General features: G+C 54.4%; 1 protein-coding gene across 4 annotated transcripts in view; it reads right to left on the minus strand.

Annotated features, from left to right (window-relative positions):
* TMEM184B (transmembrane protein 184B) overlaps window positions 1–17,391 on the minus strand; it is a 47,634-nt gene that overhangs the window by 13,384 nt on the left and 16,859 nt on the right. For 3 of the 4 annotated variants that reach the window (XM_053919571.1, XM_053919569.1, XM_053919570.1), the window contains exons 2-3: window positions 11,650–11,897; window positions 9,978–10,143 (exon numbers count right to left, since the gene is read on the minus strand). In XM_053919571.1, coding sequence (XP_053775546.1) covers window positions 9,978–10,143; window positions 11,650–11,841 — 358 coding nt within the window. In that variant the 5' untranslated portion in view covers window positions 11,842–11,897. Of the gene's footprint in view, window positions 1–9,977; window positions 10,144–11,649; window positions 11,898–14,708; window positions 14,730–17,391 lie in introns of those variants that run through there. The other variant, XM_045186841.2, reaches the window with a different exon arrangement.

Raw genomic sequence — 17,391 nt, forward strand, 5'->3', positions numbered from 1 at the left:
TTTTCCGGAGACTGTTGGCTCCTCGCAGGTGGAAACTGAGGCCTCCCCCAACAACCACCAGAGGCCCCGGCACCTACACACAATAAACGTGGAAGGAACTAATGGAGGGACGCGGGCCATAGCTCCAGGCGAGCCTCCGGGTAGCAGGGCAGGTGGCTGAACCTACGCTCAGCCTGTGCAGGAGCTCACCCCCTCATGGGATGGGAAGCCGCACTTTCCCCAATGTGATCAGACTTCCAGTCCCCAAAGACAAAACCCTCCAGACAGCCCGGAGGGGCTGAGGTTCATCAGCCCCCTCCACGTGGAACCGCCCTCCCAAGCCCAGCAGTCCTGCAACCCACTCAGGAGAGCTGGCGCCAGAGCCCCCAGCCTTTCCCGTGCCCCATACGTCAGCACCCTCCTGAATGATGTGGTCAAGCTCTGTCTCCGCTGGTCAAAACTGACAAATTTCATCCATCCTTCAGCTCAAGGTTCTTGACCTTTTAATGGCGCTCCAGGGCCAGCCAGTCTGTGTAATACCCATCTGCTGACGGTTTCCTTTCCAGGACCATTAGTGAGTCAATAGCGCATCCTCGGAGAAGGGCGACAAGACGCAATCTCTCCCAGACGACTCGGCAGACCCACGCCAGGACCCATCTAGACGAATGAGTCCCTCCCCAGAAAACTAGAGAGCCACCCCCGGCACCCCTGCAAGGCTGTTTAAAATGGACAACTCAACATAGCCCAGGAACAAACAAAGATATGCTGGCCCTGGACATAAGGAAAGCAAAGAAAGATCCAAAGTCTGGTTCTCAGTCCCACAGCCTTGTCATCCAACTACCCTTCTGACCCCGGGTTCAGTTCTGGTGCCCTGGAGAGGCCTCAGAGCAACAGAGTAACTCTGTGCCTCCCTAGATATCCGCTACTGGCTCTGTGTGAGGCCCTGGGGACAAGTAAATGACCAAAGGACACAGAGACAGGGCCCTCCAGTCTAAATGACAGCATCCAGAATGAGGTAAGGGATGGCTTCTCTCTCTCTTCTGCTCTGGACACGCAGGTACCTGGACCTTCTGGCTACATCCCAGGTACCTGGAGAAAAATACGCACCATCAGGAGAAGGGCCAGAGGGGGCAGAAGTGGGGACTGTACTGGACCCTTGAGGCTCGCAGGGAAGACATTAGGAATCGCTCTCTCCGTGTAAGTGCCAGTGACCTTGTGTAGAAGGACTCACTTGTCCCGGGGGTGGATCCTAGCACTTCTGCTCAGCGTAAGAAAAAGTTTCTAACCAGCAGTCTTCAGAGACGGAAGGTAGTGAGCTCTCTGCCAGTGGAAGTGTGCAATCGGAGGCCGGGTAGCCTCTTGACAGAGACATTTTAAAGGGGTTCTGAGCAGCTGACAACTTACTTACAGGTCCCTTCCAACCTGGAGGCCCCAGGCTTTCTTTCCTCACTGGCAGCTCCTGCAACCTGGAGCAGCCTGGATAGGAAGCTGTAGTCCAGGAGACTGCTCTCCACCCAGCACCCCCTCCCCAATGGACAACTGCAACAGCATAGCCTTAGGGGCCCCCAAGTCTTCAAAGACAGGATACCCGCCCCTGCCTGCCAGCAGCCCCCCGGGTCAGGAGTCCTCACGCGTTCCCCACTACAGGCGAGCCAGGCACCCGTCTGTTCAGTAGACACTCACTGGACCCCTACTTTGTGCCAAGCACCGTGTTCGAAACCTCAGTGGCCTTGAGCGCACCTGGCCACCCCGCGCTCGCCCCCTCCACAACCTGCAGCATCTAGCCTGACCTCAAGGCCCAGCTGTCTTTGCTATACAGAAACACTCCGGTTATTATTTGGAAAGACGTGGGGCATTCCACATTGTAGACAACTCGTGGACGAGCCCAGGAAACTCAGTTTTGAGCACTTTGGATAGAAATCTTCCGTGCTCGGTAAATAGGGGCCTCAGAACATTCCTTCCCCTTTGTTCACTGACCATGACCCTCATGGACAACAAGGATGCACTGAGCTGCAGCTGAGGTGGCCGGGATGCAAACGAGCCCTGACTCCCGCCGCTCTGAGGCTGTTCTGCCCTCATCCCTCCTGGCTTTCCTGTCCTTTGCTGATCCTGCTTCTTGCCACCTGGAATGCTGTTTCTGATCTCTCAAGATCTTCTACTGGTTTCTCCTGACTATTTTCTTTTACCAGCTGAGCCCTTGTGACCCCGGCTCTGTCTGAGCTCGGCCTAGGCCAAGAATCTTCCTGCCAGCACGCTAGCCCTGGGGTCTCCGTGGCCCTGTGTTTTTGGCCCGAGGCTGGGTTCCTCCTGCCTGTGCTCTCTCCACCTAGGAAGAGGTTTCATTTCGGGCCAGATGCCAGGGAGCTAAGTTTCTCCAAAATCTGAAACTGGGTGGATGAAGCATCATTCTTGAATTGATTCTTCCACACCAGTAAAATCTCCTCCCCTAACGAGAGCCCCTACTTTGCCAGGGGAGAAACTCTGCCTGAGCCCCTTCACCACGCCGGGCACAGAGCACGTCCAGGACTTGGACACCCAGGGTGAGTCTGGCCCCTGGCAAGCACCTGGGAAATCTTGGGCAAGTTTCTTAGCCTACTCAAAATTTTTTTCAGTTGTAAAATGGGCATAATACGTACTCTGCCAGGTAACTGGGAGGTGAGAATGCGCTAACAATAATGAAAACTATGTGGTAAGACTGTGAAGTGCCACCCAAACGCTGCCGAGGAAACAGTGGCCCCACAAAGCAACGTGTGTGGTGAGCGCTGTCTCCCTCCTCTGAACTCTGCCCTCCCGCCTCTGACCACCGAGCTCCCTGGGCTGTCTCAGAGTTATCTTTAGGGGCTACCCCCCACCCCGACCACAACCACACACTAAATGCAGGTGAGGCAGCTGGTTTCTACCCCTCCTCCTTCTGCCTGGCGCCGCTGTGAGCAGTACGGCCCTCACCAGACACAGCAGCCAGGCCCTGGGCAAGCCACCTCCTTCTCAGAGACTGGCCCTGTCCATGGAAAATGGCAGTACTACCACCAATTCAAGCTGTTTATCTCCACGCTCCCCCTCCCCCCAAAATGCCACTAAAATGAGAACGAATGGGTGGAAAAGTACAAGTCTTCCAGGGCGAGGGGATGGCACCGGAGGCAGCCGACAAGCAATGTTCACAGAAGCTCTGGAAGATGCAGCGTGGTCATTGATGGGGAGGGGCAGGGACCACCAATGAGAACCCCGGGGACCCCTAGAACTGGGTACAGCAGGCAGTTCCGATGGCCATGGGTGAGTGAGCGGCCGGCGAACTTGGCTGCATGTCCCCATGCAGAGCTGTGGGGCTTTTACATTCCAGGCCCCTGAGAACTTGGCTCAGCTGAGGGCGGCAACAAGGAGCCTTGCAGAAAAGAGAGGTGAGGTCTGCATATGAACGGCGAGACATCCAGGTTCCCCGCCTGCACCCCTAACTCAGCCTGCCCAGCTTTCACCACCCAGGCAGGAGATGAGAACATTATCCTCTGGCGGGACAGGCCCAGAGTAAAAAAATCTTCATCCGGTGCCTGTGCCCACCGCCACCGCAGAACAGCAGCAGAGGACCGGCCTCCTGTCCTGCCACCCTGCTGGGAGCCCCACCTTAGATACGAAGAATAGCCAAGGGTGCCAGACCGTGGAGTTTCCAACACAAAAGTGGAAGATAAAGCAAACAGACACGGGAGACAGAGACACCGCAGGAAACGGAAGAAAACTGCCGTTAGTGACCCAGAGAAGGGAAGACACGCTCTCCGGTACCAAGCACAAGGGACCGTAAAAAATAAATGAACAGGGAAGAGCGCCCGACGTTTCACAGCATGATAAAGAAAACAAAACCTCCTGTAGAAAAGCTCAAAGGTAGGTATTCTTTTTTAAAAAGCTTCTGAAAAACAGAACAAAAGAGCGGAAACTCATGAAGAAAATGTGAAGGTTGATCCAGGAAGTGCAACACCCTACTAACAGGAATTCCAGACGGACAGTAAACTAGAGGGGACGACGTGAGCAAAGGAACTTACGAGAGCTTTCGGAACCCAGGACAGGGGTTTCCACAGTGAAGGGCCCACCAGGCGCCCGCACTGCAAACATCCGCCTCTTGTGAGACTTGGGAACACTGGGAATGAAGACCCCGAGAGCAAGGGGAAAGTGGGTCACACACAGAGATCAGGAGTCGGAATCCAATGGACAAAAACACAATAAAGATTAAAATTTTTTTTCTTTTCCCCCGACTATTTTCTACCTACCATTTATGCTACTTATTATCTGTACCTTTCCCCCCTCTCTCCCCCTCCCACTCGCCCCCTGATAACCCTCCATGTGATCTCCATTTCTGTGGTTCTGTTCCTGTTCTAGTTGTTTGCTTAGTTTGCTTTTGTTGTTAGGTGTGGTTGTTAATAACTGTGAGTTTGTTGTCATTTTGCTGTTTATATTTTATCTTCTTTTTTTTTAGGTAAGTCCCTTTACCATTTCATATAATAAGGGCTGGGTGATGATAAACTCCTTTAACTTGACCTTCTCTGGGAAGCACTTGATCTGCCCTTCCATTCTAAATGATAGCTTTGCTGGATACAGTAATCTTGGATGTAGGTTCTTGCCTTTCATGACCTCAAATACCATATTTTCAGACTATAAGACACACTGGACCATAAGACATGCCTAGGTTTTAGAGGAGGAAAATAGGAGAAAAAAACCCCATTCCACTGCTGCGCCGCCCCCCCCAGCCAGGTAAACTACATTCGGACTATAAGATGCATCCCCATTTTCCTCTCAAATTTGGGGGTTGCATCTTATAGTCCGAGAAAATATAATACTTCTTTCCAGCCCCTTCTTGCCTGCAAGTTTTCTTTTGAGAAATTAGCTGATTTTCTCAAAAGTCTCCTTTTCTCTTGCTGCTTCTAAGATTCTCTCCTTCTGATTAATCTTGGGTAATGTAATTATGATGTGCCTTGGTGTGTTCCTCCTTGGGTCCAACTTCTTTGCGACTCTCTGAGCTTCCTGGACTTCCTAGAAGTCTATTTCCTTTGCCAGATTGGGGAAGTTCTCCTTCAATATTTATTCAAATAAGTTTTCAATTTGTTGCTCTTCCTCTTCTCCTTCTGGCACCCGTACGATTTGGATATTAGAACATTTAAAGCTGTCCTGGAGGTTCCTAAGCCTCTCCTCATTTTTCTTTTTGAATTCTTGCTTCTTCATTCTGTTCTGATTGAATGATTCTTTCTTCCTTCTGCTCCAAACCATTGATTTGAGTCCCGGTTTCCTTCCTGTCACTGTTGGTTCCCTGTACATTTTCCTTCATTTCACTTTTCATAGCCTTCACTTTTTCCTCTATTTTGCGACCATATTCAACCAATTCTGTGAGCTCCCTGACTACCAGTGTTTTGAATTGTGCATCTGATAGGTTGGCTATCTCTTCGACGCTTAGTTGTATTTTTTCTGGAGCTTTGTTCTGTTCTTTCACTTGGGCCTTTTTTTTTTTTTTTGGTCGGAGTGCCTATTAAGTAGAAAGGGGTGGAGCCTTAGGTGTTCACCAGAGATTAAAATTTTTTTTTTTTAAGCTCTAAGTTAAAAAAAAAAAGGGAATCAGAATCCAGCCCTGGCTGGGTAGCTGAGTTGGTCAGAGCATCATCCAGGTACGTCAAGGTTGTGGGCTTGACCTCTGGTCAGGGCACACACAAGAAATCAACCAGTGAGCCCTGGCTGGTGTGGCTCAGTGGACTGAGTGCCAGCCTGAGAACCAAAGGGTCACCAGTTCCATTCCTTGGTGGGAATGTGCCTGGATATGGGCAAGGGTTGGGGGCAAGAAGCAACCAGCCAATATATTTCTCACACATCAATGTTTCTCTCCCTGTTTCTCCCTCCCTTCCCCACTCTCTAAAATTAAATAACATCTTTAAAAAAAAAAAGAACCAACCAGTGAGTACATAAATAAGTGGAAAAACAAACTGTTCTCTCTCTCAAATCAATTTTTAAAAAGAAGAATCAGAATCCAGAAGACTTTCCAAAAACAACACTGGAAGCTAAAAGACATAGCTTCAAAATTCAGAGGGAGAGTGACTTCCAACTTAGAAAAAAGGAGAACAATGTAATGTATATTTGCAGACAACTCTCAGATTTTAAAAACTAACTCCCACATACCCCTCTTCTCAGGCAACTCCTAGAAGACGTACTCTAGCAGACAGGTCATGAGCAAGGAGAAAATGGCATCCAGGGAACAGGTGGCTCAGCCTGGGAGAAGTGGCCAGGATTCCCAGGACAACAGTGAAAGAACGACCCAGGGCAACAGCTGAGCAGCGGGGGCCGGACCTCCAGACCACGGCGGGAAGGGCAGGGCCCCGGGAGGAGCACTGGAGCTAACAGAGTAACTGACCAGTCTCACTTCAAGGGGGCTTGCTTTGTACTCCGTGAAGCATTTGGGAACAAATTACCGAGGGGTACACAGAAAACAAGAGTAAACCAAAAAGCAAGACAAGTAGTAAGCAGAGGAAAAGCAAGGTTGTACAAGGAAATGTCATCTCAAGACAGCAGAAGGCCCAGCTTTGAACAATGTTTACAGATACGTAATAACGCAAACACAAAATGCAGACTTAGAAAAAACTGTGTACAGTCACACTGAGAAGGTGAAGGAAGACAAACTGTGGGGGTGTGTACAGTTGGAGGTAAATACCCAAGTCAAAAACCTTCCAGAGCAGGAAGTCACTGCTTACCACTACACAAAATCGAAAGATCAAGAAACAACGGTCTAAGCACAGGTTTAAGTTATTCTAGGGGCAGGAAAGTTTAAGAGTTCAAAGTGCAGCGCACTTGGAAGTCAGGAGGAGTTGGGGCTGTCGGTTTCAACCATATGCACTTATGACTTTAATAAAAGTAAAATGTGGCCCTGGCTGGTGTAGCTCAGTGGACTGAACGTGGGCTGCGAAGCAAAGGATCGCCAGTTCAATTCCCAGTCAGGGCACATGCCTGGGTTGCGGGCCAGGTCCCCATTGGGGTCACATGAGAGGCAACCACACATTGATGTTTCTCTCCTTCTCTTTCTCCTTTTCTTCCCCCCTCTCTAAAAATGAATAAATAAAATCTTTAAAAATAATAACAATAATGAAAGTAAAATGTTATTTGATTTAATTTTGTTAAAAAGGAAAGCAGCCCTGACTGGCGTGGCTCAGTGGGTTGAGTGTCATCCCACAAAGAGAAACCAGTTTGATTCCCGGTCAGGGCACATGCTCAGGTGGGTTCGACCCCTGGTTGGGGCATGTGTGAGAGACAACTGGTAGATGTTTCTGTTTCACATCGATGTTCCCTCCCTCTCTTTCTCCCTCCCTTCCCCCTGCTCCAAACAATAAGTAAATAAAATCTAAAAAGGAAAGAAAGAAAAGATAAGCAAGGGCCAGCAGGGAAAACCTGAGGTAGGAGTTCTGTGGCCCAGGCCATTCCCTCCTGCCTTCTCAGGTCTCCAGAGACTAGGCGGAAGGGTGGGACCAATGGGGGCTCTTTCTGAACTTTAAGGGACCCCCAGCACCTGGTCTACGGGGGCAGCTCCTGTGAGCAGCTGCAGCACTGCAGTCACAAGGACAGTGGGAGAGTGTCCGAGGCACAGAGCAGAGGTGTGGGGAAGGGCAAGGCAGGGGCCAAGGCCACAAACTCAGACACAGCAGGCTGGTGCACTTGGGCAGCCTGGACTTCAGAGCAGCTGCTGCCCTGTTTGTAAACTCCCTGGGAGGGGCCATGGCGACAACAGTGTTGCTAGGCGATGCAGACTTCCCAGGAAGACCTTTGCATGTTTACTCGGCTGGGAGGAAGGTCTGGACAGGCAGGGCCTGAACAAAGAGGCCTCTGGAGTGGGGGGGAGCCACCCCATCTGTCACCACCTCTGGGGCATGGAGTGAGGGCGATGCGGAAGCTCCCTGGCTGTGCCCCCTTCTGCCCTGCAACCCAGTCTTCAGGGCCTGCCCCCCGACCACACAGGAGAGGCCCCTTGGCAGGGGACAGCTGAAGGAACCAGCAGGCAGCCTATCCTGGGCACCCGTGCGAGGCTGGCAGCTGGGTGGAAAAGGATTCTTGGCTCCACCTTCTCTAACCCCAGCCTTTGTGGCTCCCCGGGTACCCAGCGGTTTCCCCGGGGATGCTGCTGCTTCCAGGAACGTCAGGCACTGGAGCCTCACCTGGCCTCAGTATTCACACCTGGCAGAGCTGGGCAGGGACACCAGCCAGGAGATTTAATGAGGCCCCGTGTGGACGAACACAAGGCATCTAGCAGGTGTTCCAAAAGTCCCTTATTCGTTCAAAAAATGAGCAAGCACTTACCACGTGCCCAGCTCAGAGTCAACGGCCTACTCAGGAAGGTGAGAACAGAGCAGGCACACGCGTGGCTGCAAACTGCAGTAAGGTCACGAGGACACGGACAGGGTGCTGTGGGGGAGTGAGGGGAAGCCCTCTCTGGGGGACACCGGAGTCAAGATGGAGGAGGCACCCGGAGAAGAGTTTTGCAGGCAGTGGGAGAACACCTGAGGTGCCCAGGCCAGAAAGTAGGCCAGTGTGGCTGAAGGGGCAATGTGGGCACAGTGTGTCAGGCGCCTGCATCTCCCCACCAAGCCCAAAGGCCTCGCCTGTGGCCCGTGAGGACCTCGGGAACACTCAGATTCAAAGTGGAACAGGAACTCCAGCTTCTCAGGGGACACGCATACACCCCAATGCTCCTAAAGCCCAGTGCCAAGGACAAAGCCCTGCTGGGTCAGGGGAGCAGGTAATCAATCGTGGCCAGAGCGGCCTGGCCTCGGCACAAGGAAAGCCACGTCTGGTCGCGCAGCCGGAACCAGCAAGTCTGGTGCAAGTCTGGGAGAGGGGACACGTAGGACCACGAGAGGGGCGTGTGCAGCAAAGCGGGGGTCTTGACTCCAAGGACCCTTCCCCCAACCCTGCTGGCCTGTTTGGGTGCTGGTGGGGGCATCCCTGGCCTATGACCTGTCCTGGGGCCTCGGGCCCCTCTCTCCCTCCTTCACCCATGGTCCGCATGGAGATTTTTGTAACCAGCAATTCCCATCGCGTCACATTCTTATGTATCAACCAGCAGTAAGAAAGAAGATCCAAATTTCTCTGCTCTGCAAGGCTGTGTGTCTGGGCCCTGCCTCCCGGTGCAGTGCCCCCTCCGGTCACCCCACCCCAGACAGCTCCCCCACCCCTGGCTGGGCACACTGGGACTCCTCCCGCCCTGGGATTTAGCCCAAAATGGATTCTGCTCCTCAGCCTCCCCACAACCGACACCAATTCTTCCTAAGTCTCAGGTCCCTGCCCTCCCCAGGCCAGGACCGCTGGGCCCCGGTGAGAGTGCACTCCCGTCCCTACAGAGACAGTTCAGGAGGCATAGGCTCCTGGGGTGGGGGGTAAGGCAGGGCAAGGGCTGGCTGTCCTCTGTGCAGCCTGGCGCCAGCACTGGGCCCAGCCTGTGCTTGCAGCTCAGCATCAATGTGGGCGATGCTTCTGCAGCACATGCAAGCACAGAGGCCCCCAAAAGGCCATGAGTCACCTTCTGGGTGGCACAGCAGAGCATCTCCTGGGCGAAGCCCTCAGAATTAAGTCACGTGGGGAGGGAGGCGCAGCCCTGCCGGCGCTGTGCCACAGACCCTGAAAAACCCCGACCCGTCTGTACCTGGAATTTCTACCTACAAACGGACCACTTACTCCCTGCGCACGCACCCATCTGAGACACCAGGACTGAGAAATGAGACATGGCTGGAGAGTCCCTGCTTCCAGGCACCTGTGATGAAGCTTTGGGAGTCACAGTGCAAAGGGAACCTGCAAGGTGAAACTCTGGCTACACCTGTACTGCTACCTGTGGACTTGGGCCTGGATGGAAACCCTGAAGCAGGTCAAGAGGTCAGGGGTGGCCTCTGGAGGAGGAACAGGGGGGAGTGGCGGTGGCTCCCACCCTCCCAGCAGGCGGGGGCACAGCCACCCGGCCCCGGGCCCGCCGTGGCAGCCCACCCGCACGTCCTCACCCTCATAGCAGTCCCGCACGGTGCCGAAGTACACGTAGTACTGGTCGTTGGTGAAGAAGAGGAGGCTGAGCCAGGAGTCGAAGGCATAGATGGGCACGATGAAGAGGATGCGGACGATGTAGCGCTGCTCGTTGGGGCAGCTGTAGCAGCGCAGGTGCATGTAGATCTGGGGGCAGAGGGGCTGCGTCAGTGGGGACCCAGCTGTCACGGCAGCGCACCTCTCACCCCTCTGCGCCCCTGAGGAGGAGCCCGGTCGTGGGGACATCTACCTCTGCCACTTGCTAGTTCTGTGACCATGTTACTCAACCCAGAGCCTCAGCCTCCTCCCCTGCACAATAGGATGATGAAACTTCCGGTGTGAGGCTGCTGTGAGCGTCAGAACACGGGGTGCAGAAGTTTGTGGGGTTCAGGCGGTGGTGCCAAGGCCAGCCTCCCAGATACACAGGCACGACACCACGCCCAACCGAGATCATCCAAATCAGAGTCAAGGACAGGCCAGGGCGTCCGGCTGTAGCACGCCCCCAGGACCCTCGTGCACAGCCAGGTCTGTGTGGTGCATGGAGACTCTTAGAGCACTTAGCGTCCCCTCGCTCCTCCTCCCCCAACACCTGGTCCCTGGGCCGCGCAGCCGAAACACGGGCGTGCGGGTGAGCGCCCACCCCGCCACATCCCTTAACTAATGTATGGTGTGGTGACCACTGTGACGTCCTCACCCGTGTCCCACTTCCCCACTGGGGGACAGAGCAGTGCTCCTGCCTCACCGGGCAGTCGGGAGAATGAAATTTAGTTTTTAGAAAGCAGGGGGGGAAAAAGCTACACACAAATGCCAAGAACGGTTCTAGCCGTGATCCTCGTCCCAGCAACCTGGGCCTCCCATCCCAGTTCTCATGACGTCACACTGGGCCCAGCCAAGCCCTGGGCTCGGGAGAAAAAGAACAAAATATTCCTTGTCTGCAGTGAGGCAACTGCCTTGGAAGCAACTGAGTTCTAGAAGGGGCAGGCAGCACAGGGCAGTGGGTGAGGAGCTGACAGGGCACCCGAATGGGCTCAGCCTCCAGTCTTTGCTGATAACCTTCCAACCTCTCCTTCCTCGGGTCGCCAAGGCCCGTCTGAGCCCGCGCCAGGCGCCTCTGGGCCTGCGAGCACAGAGGGACAGGAGACGTGATTTCTACCCCAGCTCTGCCACCGACCTATATGTGCCTAGGCAGGTCCTCTCCCCTTCTCCCTCTCTGGGTCTCAATTTTCTCATCCGCCAAAGGGTCACGGGCATCCACGTGCCCCTGCACAGTCCCCAGGCTCCCTGCAGCTCCAGCTGGTGGACACGGGACCAGTTCTGACTCGTGGAAGGTGAGCAAGGTGACAAGCGTCATTTCTGGATCTCGAAGGTAAACTATGCACAGGGACTGCCTCACGTGTGCCTCCTCCTAGTGGCCAGACGGAGGACACCTTGAAGCTGCGAGACGCTGGAGCCACAAAGCGGAACCGGACCTCGCTGGGCTGGGACGTGAGTGAGGAGGCAACTTCTACAGGGGAAGCTCTGGAGATTGCGGGGTTTGTTTACTACTGCAGCCTCGCCTGCCCCAGCCTCACTAATATAATACCCTGTTGGACTAGAAACCTCTCGGGACCCTTCTAGAGGCCTTGGGCTCAGGGACACCTGACGGCCAGGTACCTGGTGGCAGGTGATGAGCAGAGCCGTCCAAACAAAGAAACCGGAGATGGCCTGGGCCGCAGTGGTCATCAGGAACACGGGCTGCTCCATGGCCGTGGGGCTGCCCTCGGGGATCCCGGAGACGCTGGGCGAGGCTGCCGCAGTCGTGGGCGATGGTGGGCCCGGGGCCAGCGCGGCCCCCCTCACTGTCATGGTGCCTGGCAGCAGGGACTCCCTGACAGAGCCCTGGGAGTAAGCGACGAGCTGGCCTGGAGAGAGGGAATCACAGTGTTAGCCTCCTCCCCGGGCAAGCGGCAGCGTTGGAAAAATCTCTCAGGCCTCCACGTCCACCCTCAGAATGCGCCCCGACTCCGTCCACGTCACGCTGGCTCCAGCCTCCCCCCGTCTCCCCTGAATTAACGGAACCAGTCTCTGCACTTCTGACCCGGTCCCTGCTGCCTAGGCTCCCCCACACAGCAGCTGTGTGAGCTTTCTAAGATGCTAGTCAGACAGGCCCCTCCTCTGCTCGTAACTCCAAAAGCTCCCTGCCAGCCCCACAAGACTGCCCAATAGCCCTCCGCGGCTCTGACCGCATCTTGTCTGCTACAGTTCCCACCCCTATCCTCTACCCCAGCCACACGGGCCTCCTGCTCCAGGCCGCCACAGGCCTGCGTGTGCCGCCTCTGCCCAGCTGCCCAGCATCTCCTAAGGCTCTGCCCTGACCGGGCCCCCTACACATGGCAACCCTGCTCCGACCCCAGTGAGCACTCACACCAGACTCCCTCGGACAAACAACACTCACTCACGCAGCAGCTGTTAACCGCCCGCCGCCTTTCACCACACATGGGCTCCCCGAGCACAGGGGCTCTGTCCTGCTCACACTGGCCCCCGGCACTGGGGCAGTGCTGGCACACCACAGGTGTCAGCGGAGACCCGCCCGCCCCACCCTAGCCAGACCGCTTTGTCGCCCAGGTCATTTCTAAGAGCTTGCACCCTTTCTTCCCCATTTCTCCCCAGCCTCCCCAGTGGCGGGCGCCATTCCGCACCCCCAGCTACGCTGTTTTGGAGGCCTGGGGCCCCTCCCCCCATGTGTGCCTTCACACTGCCCATCTTCTAATCCGGCTTGTGCATCTCCCGCACGTGTCTGTCCCCTAAGACTGGCCGCTCTCTGAGACAAGACCACACTTCCTCCTGTCTTTGAATCCCCAGCACCAAGCTCAGCACTGAGGCCATTTCCAACATTGACTTTATTATCTATCGGTTTTCATTCCTTATTTTGAAAGGAATGCGAGGTACTTCACAGAGAAGCAGAGAAGAGAGCAGAAGAAGGTAACATACAGGAAGATCCTGGGTGGGAAAGTAAAGATGGGGTGGATAGGACAGAAGACTGTGTCTAGGGGTTTATGCCCAGGCAGGCTATCATGTCACCTAGCGCTTCCTAGTGGCACCTTCAGGACCGTGGTAACAAATTAATGATTTCCAGTTAAAAAGTAACCTGGGCCCTGGCTGGTGTGGCGCAGTGGACTGAGTGCCGGCCTTCGAACCAAAGGGGCACCGGGTCCTTTCCCAGTCAGGGCACACGCCTGGGTTGCCAGCCAGGTCTCCAGTAGGGGGCGCATGAGAGGCAACCACACACTGATGTTTCTCTCCCTTTCTTTCTCCCTCCCTCCCCTTCTCTCTAAAAATAAATAAAACCTTAAAAAAAAAAAAGTAACCCGGATGTCGCCTAAGGAAGAGCTGTTGCTAGGGTTGTCCTCCCAAGCTTACAAACAGCATCCACAGCTAGGCTGCAGGCTGGAACCACCGCTAAAGTGCTGGAGGCTCCTGGGAGGGCTGACCTCTCCTGCGCTCAGTGCCCATGGGCCCTGAAAGGCATCCCCCTCGGTGCTGCCACCTGTTGACAGGCTGGCAAACACCATCCTGGGGTCCCCGGATCTCCCTGCAGCCAGAGGCCCTGGAAGACTAGCTCTGCTGGAATCACACCTCTGGGAAGAACCTGCAATGCAACCCAAGAACCACCTGACTGCTGCTGAAATGGATACAAAGCAGAGAGCGCGGGCGCTGTGCAAAGAGCCCGCACTGGAGCTCCAGTCCCAGGCCCCCCACCAACCAGCCCTGTGTCCCCACACAGCTTCACCTGGCCCCAGAGGGCTTCTAGTGCCTGACCCAGAAAATGGCCAAACCCCAAAATCCAACCGTCTCCGCCTGAAGCCTGAGGGCAGCCCTCACGGCCTCTCGCAGTGTCCGAGTCTGAGCTGGTACTCTCTGCCAAGACATTCGGACACCCAGGGAGGTGTCCACAGCCTGACCTGGTGATGCCTCCCCACCGTCTCCCCACGCTCCCCGGCTTTGTCCCCGGCCTCTCCAACATCCCCAGCATCCTCTGCCACCATCTATGCCACATCCACTCTGAGCTCTAAGTTTCGCCCGAGGAGAGCCCTTTACATTTCCATTTTCCTGTAAAAATAAATGATCTCTAACACACCAACCAAAAGATGTATGTAGATTAGAAACCAGGAATGGAGGAGAGGCCTATATAAAGACACCGAGAAGCGGAGAGGTCTATATAAAGACTGGCGGCAAGCTCCAAGAACGAGGCGCAGTGACAAGTCTCAGAATAGCTCCTGCGCGAACGGCTGCAGAACTGAAACCCAGTGCCAGAACTATTTCTTAAAAAGGAAGACTTGGGTTGTAAATCATTGTCTTTGTTTGTCATCCCGAATTAAAGGAACAAACAAGGGGAGCCGGAAAGGGGGGGCAGGGGAAGTACAAAGACCCCTAAATCCAAACGTCCCAAGCAAGGGTGGAGAGGGTCAGAGGCGGTGCCGTTCTAAGGGCAGAGTGAAGAGGCCCCTGGACGGTGTTCCCAGCCGGGGCAGCTGCTGAGCCCCAGCCCTGCCCACGGGAGGGGACACCAACAGGCTCCAGGCCCAGCTTCTTCCTGGGGCCTTGTCACTCACACTCAAGTGCCTCTCTCTTAACACCACGGCGACACCTAATATTCAGAGTTCTCTCCCCTTCCTCTTATAGGTCATCCGGTTCACAAGGAGAAACCCACTCTGAAAGAGGGGGTGACTTACCCCCAAACCAGAGCCGGGCTCAAGCTCAGGTCCTATAAACACGCTGTCTTCCCACCAGCCGGGAGGAACACCGGGGGAGCCGCCAGGCCGTTGAGCAATGCCCTGTGGTTTACAAATCACTTCCCCTAACATTACCTTGTTTTTCTCACAACTTTGAAGTAAGTAACAATCTCTCCATCTGAGAGATGAAACAAATCACGTGCAACTTGGTTTTGCAGCCCCCTGGGGTAGCACCAAGTGATTCAAGGGTCTTCATAATATCGATTCACAGTATCCCTCTGAGTACTTAGAGCAACATTCTGACTCACAGATGCGTGGCCCTTGGCTCCCAGGACAGGCAGGTGCTGGCGGTCCCCGCAGGCTGTCTCCCAGAGCTCGCCCTGCTCCCTGGACTTGGGGTAGCATGCAATGCTAGACCTCACAAACGGTTCACGGCATGTATCTGTTGGGGGTGGGGGCATGGGCACTGGGGTCCCATCCTTTCATACATGGGACAAGCACCTTACCTGGGAAAGATCTCCTGCCTGCCCAGGTCTCCCAAGTGAACAGGACACTGGCCCAACACGGCCCCCTGACCTTGGGGAGGCAGGGATGATGCTGGCTGGTGCAGCCCCTTTGCTCCCCTGGGGAAAGGGGTTCTCGGGGAAAGGGGGAAGGGCCTCCATGGCTCCCCCTTTTCAATGCAGTCCATGCACCCTGATGTGGGAAGATGGCAGAGGATGAAGCTCAGAACCCCAGATGCGCTGGCAGGTCCCATTTCCTTAACTGACCAAGTGTTAAAACTTTTGCATGGCAGAGAGCCCTGAGGGGGATGCTGGAATCATCTTTCCCGCACATGTGTCCTGAGGCCCCTGGACACTGTGCTGGGCACTGGAAGACCCAGGCTCGGCCTGGAGGAGCTCACAGCTCCTGCACACACTTACTCTATGTGACAGGGGCAACCGGAGGCCTGACCCCACTGCCCGGCATGAGAGGTGAGCGCCCAGCACGAAGGGAGCTGGAGGCAGCATCCCCTGCCTTGGCCACAGCTGGGGGAGGGTCAGGGAGGGCATCGACTTTGGGGCAGAGTCCTTAAGTGTCATAACCAAGCTTCAGCTTTGCAGTCACCAGGCAGGCTTCCCGCCGCACTCCACCGCCTGCCGGCTCGGGCAGATGGCTTCACTGGTCAGGGCCTCAGTTGCTTCATCTATGATATTTCGGGGTTACTACATAATTGATAAGGGAGTTATTCTACTTTACATAAGTCCCCTTAAATAAAGGGAAACAGAACAATAAAATAGAAGTGACCATTTGACAACTCCTAGTACAAATAATGAAGACCTGGACCGTCAATGAATGATAAAACCGCCAGGTGGAAAGCTGTTGGGGAGTTTGCTAAGGGATGGGGTGGGCCACACGGTCAAGACCAAGATCACTACAATGAGGCAGCAGAAGTTTCCAGTTTCCTAACTGCCTGCACGGAAGCACACAGCACCACCTAAGAAGGGCCCTTTCCCAAAAAGTGAACTGGGATTGAAACAAGCCTTTAGAACTAGCCACCAGCACCCAGGCAGTACCGAGGGCGGCGGAGCAGATTAAATGATGCCATGAGGAAGCAGCAGCCAAATCTAGACCACAGAGCAGCCTACAGGGCAAATGACCTGGTTTTTCCAAGAAATTAGTGGCTTATCAACAAAGGTGGTTGAGGGGTTATCACACACAAAAAAACTTAAGAGACATAACCGAATGCAATATGTGGACCTTACTGGGTCCTGATGCTAATAAACCCATGACTAAAAGACATCTCAAGCCCTGGCTGGTGTGGCTCAGTGGATTGAGTGCTGGCCTGCAAAACAGAAGGTCGCTGGTTCAATTCCAAGTCAGGGCTCATACCTGGGTTGCAGGCCTGGTCCCCAGTTGGGGGCGTGCAAGAGGCAACCAATTGATACATCTCTCACACATCGATGTTTCTCTCCCTCTCTTTCTCCCTCCCTTCCCCTCTCTCTAGAAATAAATAAATACAATCTTTAAAAAAATAAATAAAAAATGATGACAACACCAAATGCTGGCAAAGATGTAGAGAAACAATCTCACATACATCGCTAGTGGGCGTACAAAATGGCAGAGCCACTCTGGAAAAGTCTCTAATAAAAAGCAGTTTCTTACAAAACTAACACACACTTACCATCCAACCCAGTCATCACCCTTAGACATTTTATCCCAGGGAAATGAAGTCACGTTCACACAAACACCTGTACACGAACGTGCACAGCAGCTGTACTTGCAATCGCCAAACCTGGAAGCAATCCAAACGTCCTTCAACAGGGGAAAGGCTAAACGCTGGTGGGTTTGGACCACGGAGTACTACTCAGCAAGGAAAAGGAACAACTACAGATACAGGCAGCACACCAGCTGGTGGTTACCGGAAACAGCCAACCCGACGGCCCCTTGCTGCCGGGCTCCCGTGATATGACATTCTCAAAGGACAAGTCCAGAAAGATGGAGAACGGATGAATAACTGGCAGAGAGCTGTGAAGGCGTGCTTAAGTTCACAAAGGGCCCGCGGGGAGTCCCTTCCAGGTGGTGAGGCTCTTTTTATCCCGAAGGTGGCGGCGGTGGCTACCTCAGCCCACAGGTGATAAAATCACACGGAACTACGCACACGCAGCAAAACAGAGTACGGTCTGTAGTCCGAGGTTAGGCT

The sequence above is a fragment of the Desmodus rotundus genome, chromosome 3, assembly GCF_022682495.2.
Source record: "Desmodus rotundus isolate HL8 chromosome 3, HLdesRot8A.1, whole genome shotgun sequence".
NCBI lineage: Eukaryota > Metazoa > Chordata > Mammalia > Chiroptera > Phyllostomidae > Desmodus > Desmodus rotundus.